The sequence below is a fragment of the Mesitornis unicolor genome, unplaced genomic scaffold, assembly GCF_000695765.1.
Source record: "Mesitornis unicolor isolate BGI_N332 unplaced genomic scaffold, ASM69576v1 scaffold31542, whole genome shotgun sequence".
NCBI lineage: Eukaryota > Metazoa > Chordata > Aves > Mesitornithiformes > Mesitornithidae > Mesitornis > Mesitornis unicolor.
Genome location: NW_010169019.1, coordinates 23,296 through 33,040, shown reverse-complemented (window position 1 = coordinate 33,040; position 9,745 = coordinate 23,296). Strand labels below are relative to the sequence as shown.

Sequence of the window (9,745 nt, the reverse complement as noted above, 5' to 3'; positions counted from 1 at the left end):
TTCCTGCTGTTGATTCCTAACAATAATTAAAACAATGGGCTGCTAGTTTGGATTTGAATGTACAAGCTCCTTCCACTGTAACTTCACTCGCTGCCTTCAGCTTCTTACCATGAGGTATCTCTAAAAGAGGGCAACTGAACTACAGCAGCTGAACTGTTTCAATGCTCAGTTCCTTTCCTATTTATTTACCTACAGTTGAAACCATGGTTTATGATTCATGTACAAAATGGAAGTGTAAGTTATAAACTCAGAGATTACCATTTTTACACTGTAAAACCATGTATTGTATGTCCCTGACACTCAGTGTAACCTGACTTTAGTCACATCTGTTTCTCTGACATGGGAACCACTGCGTTTGGCTGAAAGTTCGGTGTTAACAAGCTAGTAGGCTTTGGTGAGCAAGGTCAGAGAAAACCGAAGTAGAACAATTAGAAACTTGGCTTTGCTCTTCTGAGAGTGAAACTGGGGGAGTGTCTTCTGTTTTGTTTTTAAGCAAAACTGCCCATCTGTTGATACTGTTAAATAACTGCCCATCATCCTCTCAGCTGGAAGTCCTCTCTCTAGTGAAAAATGGATCTAGAGATCTTTCACTGCAGCATGACAGGCACCTTAAACATTGATATTCAAATGTTTCATGCTACAGAAGGAAAATTTTATTTCGGTTTTGGCCCAACTAAGCTTTCTCCAACTTGCCAAAACATCCATTATTTGTTTCAATACTCTTTGGATGTCACAGGTGTTGCTATGTCCCACCAAAGGGACTAATTCACGTAAGACTGCAGTGAGGCATCAAACATTTCAGCAGTAACAGCAGCTTACACTTATGGTTAGTAAATCAACCAAAAAACAACGGCTGTAAGCCAGCACATGTGAGCAAGAATAAATGGATGCAGCAAACTTATTTACTGCTCGATTAATAAATACTTTTGTGGCAAGTGTCTAGAATGCTCTCATAAGAACAAAGTTTGTTTTCTCCCTTTAAAACTTCACAAACTTGCTTTAAAATTAGAATCTTTAAAAAAACAGGAAAATGTTAAGGTGTTCCTTCACAAATTTACTTTTTGATAAAAATTAAACCGAACATTTCTCCTATTTTTTCAAAAGTCCTTAGCAAATATGAAGTGTTTTAAGATTTGCAAAAGTAAAATATGCTTCATTAAAGACACCTACCAAAGCTCAAGGTAGTTCTGCTTTCCATGTCCCAGCCTTGTCAAGTTTGCATGTTCTTGATTTTATTTAATCTCTGTTTATCAGAATAGAAATTAATTTTAGATCCTCTCCATGCCCAAGATAGTATGGTAAGAAAACATCTAGTATTTGCACCTAGGCAAATTATTTTCATCCTAAGAGTTTCCAGTGCAGTATCTTCCTCTCTGCATTTTGTTACACTTTCATTTAGTTATGCAAATACGCAACTGATGTGTTTACGTAACCCTCTGTTCAAGAGACATGAGGTAGGCTACACTATGGCTGCACTAAGCAAAACAAGATACTATAAAGACACTATAAAGAAAAATGCACTGCCCATGGCACATCACAGAGCATACACTGTGGAGAAGCTAGTTAGCTTGGCCCTTAAATACACAAAGAAACTGTAACAGATCCTGAAAAATGTACATATTTTATTGGGAGCTGGGACAGCGGACAGAAGAGCACTTAGAGATTTTAAGATAACATAAATGCATAATATTTTCCTCTCCCTAACCACCCACTCTGGGAAAACTCCACACACTATCACTTTTGCAAGTCCTTTACTTCTATACACAATAACCCAAGTCTCAAAATTACCAGATGTATCTATTGCTTCCAAAACCTTAAAGGTTCTTCAGCTACTTATTAATCCTGTTAAAATACCTATGGTAGGAAAGGAATAATTTTAATAACAAAGGTACATTCAATATTGAAAAACGTTTGCAATGTACAGTTTTTACAGCAATACACCACTGTAGATCTACAGATTATTTTTTTAATACACTTGGATCTTTACCATCTCATGATCCTCTTTAAATAAATATTTCACAAAAGTGTCTCGCTTCTAACAATGGAAGTAACATCACAGATAAAGAGAATATCAGCCACGTTGCAGAAATGCTACAACAAAGCCCCTTTCACCCGCCAGTCTTGAGACAGCAAATCCTGCAATTCTTCTTCGTCTTCGCTGCCAATCGCCTCATCCTCCCTCTCTTGAGCTGCTCTTAATCTCATGGCTTCCTTTAACTTCTCCTTCATCAGATCCTGGCGGTTACGCAAAAGCTCAACGCGGCGATAACATTCACTGTTGAAAAGTAAACCACCTATTAATACTTGTGGCCTTTCCACATTAATTGGGTTTTCTGCAGTTCTGGATTTTGCTTCTCCAACTTTGGATTAAAAAAAAGCTCCACAGCTTCCCACCAATTAAAAAAAATAAACTTGCAATACCCCAGTGCACCTGCTCTGTATCACTCAAGTGGAAACAGACCAGAAGAGAGATGTGGTCCATTCTCTGGCAATGAGATCTAATCCAAATACTGAACTGACTGCAGTAACCCCACAAATCATTTTAAGAAAAGCACAGAACCAATATCCACACAAGAAGAGATGCCATTCTTTTCTCCACTTATGGTTTTCATATATGGTAGAAAGGTGAGATATCAATGGGCCATCAATTCTGATAACTTAGCGGTGGCATCTCTGAAAATGAAAAAGCAGCACAGGTGTTCAGATCCTTTATCTGCTTCCTGTGTGCCACAACAGAACATTTTAAGTAAACACAATCCACGAGTTTCAGTTTTCTGTTTACTTGAAAAGTTCTGTCCTTGAAATATATTTTATAACAACTTTTCTAGCCATTTTGAAAGGGTCTTTTGTTGAAAATGCCAAGTAGTATCAGCCTGATTTAAATAAATCTTTGCTGCTTTCATTCTCGCTAGGAAGAGTCAACAAGGAAAGATTATTATCTGGATCCTGTTTCCCCTTGCATATCTGCAATATGATTACTTACAGACAGAGCTGAAGATTTGAAGGTTAAGGAAAACATGAGTGTCACTGGAATTAATCTGATTTTGAATTTAATCCCAAATAGCCTGCATTTAAATGCACTCAGAAGACAAACACCAAGAACAGTCCCTAAAAATCTATTTGGAACTTTTATTTTGGGAAAAATAATTATGGTAACAAACCTGAAATTCTCTACAAATTTCTGAATTTGGTTCTATGTACTATACCATCCTAAGCTACTGCCAAAAATGAACATTCAGAGACAGCCAGGTTTATCTCAAGCCCTCTCCAAAATTACATGAACTGTTAAAAGGACATTCATGTACTACCAAAGCTCAGTTTGAACCCAACACTACTGTCATTATATGCTCAGTATCTGTAGCACGTAAATCTGGCCAGGTGGCTTAAAGTGTTGCTTTAATTTTTAGTGTCTTCTTTTTGTTGCAAGGTTCATTAAAATCAGAAATCATCTTTTTCTTTTCAATCCATAGCATTGCCATAATCACTGTTAATCAACGTGTTAAGCTATGATAACAGTAGCTATCTGCTTCACTAAACTGTCAGGTTACTTAAGAGTTTAAACTAATCCTTATCCAACCACTACACCTATTCAACAAAACCTTTAAGTAAATGTCTATTAGAAAAAAGAAGAGTTAACCACAGAACAGGGCATTTTCAGTGGAGCAAACAAAAATCTCATGACTGAAATGTTAACTGCAGTGCAGAATATCAGACTTTTTTTTTTCCCCAAAAATGTTCACAGAAACTCTACATAAATCAGAATTCACAGAGAAATACACATTAAGATATTTAACAGAGGGGACAGTTTGTTCAAAGAATTTGCCTTCTACTGCTTTATTTTGCCGATGCCCACCTGTTGTATTTTCAGTGATTCCAGCACATTCTCTTTGCAATTAATTACGTAACTTTGCACCAAAATTAATGTTTTTATTAGGTATCACTCTGCAATTTGAAGGAGTCTTTCTCCTTCAGATACTTAGGTGATAAATGAAAGGCAACATTAAAATTAAAAATGTTTTTATCACTCTAGTCAAATAGCGATCCATTACTGCTGGAGAACAGAAAGTTTGAGGAAAAATTGATCTACTTACATCTGCTCGTCTATTTCTCCAATCTGACGATCTAGTCGTCCCTCCTCATCCTCTTCTGCCACTATTGCTTCTGAAATCTAAACCAGAAAAGCTCTAAGAAAATCCACCTTCATCCCGAATTCCACTGTTGTTCCTTTTTGATGTCCTTTTGTCTTCCCTTCCTCCCTTCTACCTCAAGTCAATGTCAATCTCCTATACGTATACTCCCACCTTCACAAAAGACTCTGGAGGCTAATACAGAAAAAAATCTGATCTGGTTTAATTTGAAATGGAAGTATTTTTTTTTCTTAAAATTAAAAGTTAAAAGTAGTTTGGCTGCTTTGGGGTTAACCTTTCAAAATTTTCAATACGCTACTATTTGAAACCGAACATGAACAAACTACACGCATCCAAAGTCTGAGGCTGAAATAGGAGCTTTATCCCAATGCTTGGGACTCAATGACACAAGCTTATTGAAAGTATTGGTTAAATATTCCCACTAGATCCCGAAGTGTTTCTAACCTGTTATTTTTTTCAGCATATACTTTCTCAAATCTGAATGTCTGGGAGATGCTATGCAGTCAATGGTCCACGCATAACTGAGAAGATTCCTTCTAAACTGAAGAATTATCTGAATGGCTAATGCTAGCAAAATGTATCCACCACTGCTTTTGTATGAACATTCGCTCTGTTTATAGTGCTGACCGCTTTTAAATGAGCAATGATTTTTTTTTTGCACCACTTTTCAAAGCAGTTGACAGATGAGCAATTATTTACAATTAAAATTTAAAAACTAGCAAATACTTCAGGGAAGGACTGAGAACACCAGGTATTTTTAATGAGTTTTATACTGTACAAAAGGGCAGATAAAAACCTGTTCTGGGAAGACTTTCCAATGCTAAACAGTAAAAAATGTGGCCAGTAAAAAACACAGAAAAATTGAGGCCAACTTATGTCTCTCACACACAGAATCTTTTGTCACTTTCCCAAATTTTGGGGTTCCTTTCCAGTACATTTAAATTAACCATAAAACTCACGTTACCTACACTTTATAGATTGTTTTTGAAAAAGACAGAAAAATGGGTGGTGTTTTGTTCTAGTTTTTTTTGAGGTTAAAATACAAATACATCTCAACTAAAGAGAAGCCCACAATTATTTCCTGTTTGGATCCTGATCAAAAGATTTTTCAACTTAATTTCCTTTAAGTGGAAAACAGAAGGAACCTTTGCTCATTTACAAAGTGCATTTAACCACACACTGCATTGCAACAAACAACTGACAAATGCAGATGTCAGTCATTCTGCAGAGCTGCATGAAACTGTTGTTTTCCTTATTGTGTATAGTATTTAGAATCAATAAAAATAGATTCCATTACTTACTGTGTTGACCTGTCGCATTGCCTTCTGAAACTCATCCCATTCTTTGTCCATCTGATCCTTTGGAGCATCAACCTTTCGCACCTAAGGAACATGAAAAAACAGGCGTATTTCAATTTATGTCTAGTGACTCTTTGGAGGCACTGTAAAACACCTGGAGACACAGGGCAAATTATGCTGTGTTCTCAGAAAAGTCTGGTTGACATACTTCAGTTTAAGTAATGTATACGAATAACAAAGTGCAGCTGCACAATGTCTTTGGGGGAAAAATCTGACTTCACTTCTGGATTAAAATAACATCCTTGACTGTAGCATTAAAGAATAACTGATTAAGAATGGAAGGTGTAGAATGTCTGGATTTAAAAAGTGACTAAATCTGTTCATTTGATGGTCTGTAATTTCACTCTGTCAGGTAATAATCTTTAAATTCTTATGTAAGATGCCTGTTCAATTGTATATAGTAGCCCTCTTACAAGCCAAAAAGCAGTCAAATTATTTGCCTTTGGCATAACATATCAAATGATTCAGTCACTAGTCTGAGTGGTGTTAGGTAGTCTGACTATTTCAAGTCTAGTCTGATTTTGTTGGCTAACAGAAGAAACAGTACAGCTACACACCAGGTTTAATAACATGCAAAGGTTTTTCTTCTGTGGTAGACAGCATTAATTACTAAGACTGCAAAAGTAGGAGCTGTAAGAATGCATTTAAGATCTACAACTAAGGTAAACAAAACCAGACTGTGCTTTCAGTACAAGCAAATAAACAAGATAATCTACCTGTGCAACCAAAATTTCCACAGCTCAAGACTGGAAGATGTGGCATATAATGTAAGTTAGATGACAGATTATGCCTTGCTCTGGACCGGCTGGAAATTCTATAGCTAGGAGAACTACGCAGTTTGAGCAGAATAATTCATTACACCATCTTTTGGCAGTAGTTTTGTTTTTCCTTTACTCATTCCTCTCTTTTGGTAACACATCAGTCACCATCATGGTAAAGACAACAGTTTGATACGTTTTGTTCCTGAACGATTATATAAACTCCAGTAGTATGAATTAAGTTTCTAGAACAAATTAGAAGCTTCCAAGCAAACTACGTACTGGGAAGTAATAGTCATCATTTCATCTTTCTGTTCTGTGATTATTTCTATCATAAGTGTATGTACTGTGTTATTACGCATTGTGGTTGTCTTCTGTAATTCATAATTATTTGTATTTCTTACAATAAATTTAAACACTAAAGATATTAGTTTTCCTTGAAATATTTATCTAGTCCAGAATTTATATGCTTTATAAATTCCTGATGTAGAGAACAAACATTTTTCAAGCCCACAACATCCACTACTTCCAAAAAAGCTCAGTTACTTCTGAAAATAGTAATTTTGTGCGTGGTTCCAACACAGAATCACTGCAGCCATCGCAATATAGCAATGTCATAAAACATTTTCCTTCCCCTGCACATTAGCTAAACTTAGAGAGGCTGATTAAAAAGAAGAGCACCTGCAAGCAATTGGAGGAGGAGCGTATTGGAACATGTACCCACTTGTAAATTTTATCGGCTGAGGCGATGACCAGAACCAAGATGGCTAACCAGGGTCCTCACACATAAGCAGATTATTCTTTGCCTGCTAGGCATTCCCGCTTTGTACAAGCATCCCAACTCATGGTGAAACCAAGCATTTGAAAAGTGTTACATACCAGTTAGTCATAGGCAAAAAAAAGTATCTTTTTCAGCTACATACTTCAGTATTCAGAATGTCATTATTCAAACACAAACCAACTGAAGTACACCAGCAGCCTTCCACTGTGAGGAAAACAGGGAAATGTACTCAAGGAAAATAAAAAAAAAAGTCTTGGAGCCTACAACACTATTATTTCCATAAAGAAAGCAGGAAAGTAATCAAACCTGTGGTAAATTTTACCAAAAAACCAACCAACCAACCAACCAGCTTTGTACTTCAAATATCAGTGTTTATTTTGGCCATTATTTGTGATGTGAAGTATGAAGTATGAATGGTTTTGATCAAAATTCCAAGATTTTCAGTTGTGATTTTTTTGAGAAACACATGGAATGTGCACCTTTCTTTTCCAAGCATCAAAAAAACCCATAGCAGTAAAAGGCAAGAGGGCTGAAAACCAGGATCACTGATGTAAGATGCCAGTACTAAAGACCACAGAGCATGCCGTAATCTACCTATCTTCATTCTATCAGGATGCATAGTGCAGTACAGAGTAGCTGTAAACACTTTTCAACAGATCTCTCGAAGGATGCCAGAGAACTATTTTTGTATCCTTGATTCAGAGGCAGAATTGGATGCACAAATTCAGTGAAACGCCTTTCCCAGGGTGACTCAAAGAAATAAAAGAAACAGGTGGATTGTCCAAATCTCAGTCCAGCAATTTAGCCAACAAATAACACTTCTTTAGTTTTCTTTAAGAGCTATAAAGGAACCACAATCAAAAATAGAGTCTGAGAGATGATTTAACAAGCTCTTCCTGCCCCCGCCTCTGTTCCTTTTCATGTCTTCTAATTGATACTAATCAAACTAGTTCAGTTATTTTCTCCCATTCTGGTATGACTAATAACCTAGAAAAGCCAGGTAATTACCAGAACTTACCAGAATTACCAGAAAATCATTACAACTGGCAGAAATAAATCCAGCAGCATAAAATGAGATCACTTACTTTTGCATCCACTTCAGGATCATCAAAGAAACCTTCTGGCAAAGCTTCAGCAGTGTTTTCTTTCCTGAAATGTTTGATTAATATTATTCCAAGTTAACACTTCACAACCTGCGTTATTGTAGAGTTAAAAATAGTCAAGAATAAAATCCGTACTATTTTATAAAAGGGCCTGGAAATGAAGTAAGCTTTTTCTGCAGCCCTAGTTCTTCCTACAACCATCAATACCTGCTTCCTCAGTTTGGCCTCATGTAACTTACAAGGAATGGCACAGACAGATGAGGTGAACACCCAAACATTTTAACAGCACAGCCTCTACTTCTGAAAGCCTAAACCACTGTCCCAAGTGAGCTGAACCATTACTATAGAATAAACAAATGGTTTTCTTTAAACAGTTAAAAGCAGTGGTTGACATTAAGCTTCAGGTGTATCCTGTGTTTAAAATTGCAAATAGAGATGTCTAACAGGCACTGTATGGCATTGCTCCATCTCCTATCCTGCTCCCAGGGTGTGAAATATCTGTCTGAAGTAATGCTAGATGCTGATGCACACACAAACTATTCTGAATACAAGTTAACAACATGACAGATTTCTAAGTGACCACAGTTTGTATTTCCTGGAAGGGTAACGTTCATTTACAGTTCCCAAATCTATCGATATTTGAATTGACTGCTTACCTTTCCACTGTCTTCTCTTGTATCTCTGCTTTCTGTATGGATCCTGAATGGGAAACTATAGGAGCAGCTGTAGTTTTGCTGTCAAAGAAGTCTATTAAGAAAGGAAAGAAGCCTATGTACAAAAGGAACTGTTCCAGCTTCTTTATAGAAGTCTGACCAGACAGGAATTTCAATTAATACCTTACTGAATCAAGGCAAGAACAGCCAGACATTGTTTCAATTGACAGCCTCAAAGAATTAGAACATAAAATCAATAAGCATGCTGAGAAAACACCACACAGTAACAAACTAGCACAGAATCTCTCTTCTCTGCTTTCAGTATTACACACCTTAACCAGCTAATAGCTATAATTAGAAAAATAAATTAAAACCCTTCCATCGTAAGTTAAAACACACCTTCTCCTTACTAAATCATCTCCTATTTCAGTCATCATTACCTGCAGGTAGAGAATTAGGTATTACTTCTTGAGTTGGAGGTGGAATTTCAATTTTGTGCGTAACAAAAGATGTGTTTGATTGGTCTTGGTCCTCTTCTTCTTCATCATCATCATCATCGTCATAATTTACTGACAATAAACTGGGACCTGGAGCCTTTGAAAGCTGTTCCTTCGCGCTATCTTTCTTTGCTTCATCAAAAAAATCTGCTGGCAGCCTAATAAAGAACATGCCACATGTATGTTTCACACTTCACAAAATTAGTTACAGTTTAGCATCTGAAGCCTATTTGATCTGTGAGCAATACAATCTCTCAGATATTGTGCAGTACCCTGAACTGCACAGTTACCGATGTAACCGCTGTCTGAAAGCAACACACAGACATTGCTTCTGTTTGAAGTTCCCCAGAAACGCTCAGGTTAATTCTGAAAACACATTTCAAAAAACGCACAAAGTGCATTTAGAGGAAAGGCAGCTTAAGCAATTCAATTTCCGCATTCAAAGTT

At 36.7% G+C, this 9,745-nt stretch overlaps 1 protein-coding gene across 1 annotated transcript in view; it reads right to left on the bottom strand.

The window, feature by feature from the left end:
* Positions 1-1,859: 1,859 nt before the first annotated feature.
* Positions 1,860-9,745, bottom strand: part of ZNF830 (zinc finger protein 830) — an 11,081-nt gene continuing 3,195 nt past the window's right edge. Inside the window, exons 5-10 of the mRNA XM_010179231.1 lie at positions 9,242-9,456; positions 8,805-8,895; positions 8,131-8,194; positions 5,450-5,530; positions 4,092-4,168; positions 1,860-2,275 (exon numbers count right to left, since the gene is read on the bottom strand). Of these exons, the coding sequence (XP_010177533.1) occupies positions 2,092-2,275; positions 4,092-4,168; positions 5,450-5,530; positions 8,131-8,194; positions 8,805-8,895; positions 9,242-9,456 (712 nt within the window). The 3' untranslated portion in view covers positions 1,860-2,091. The remainder of the gene's footprint in view (positions 2,276-4,091; positions 4,169-5,449; positions 5,531-8,130; positions 8,195-8,804; positions 8,896-9,241; positions 9,457-9,745) is intronic.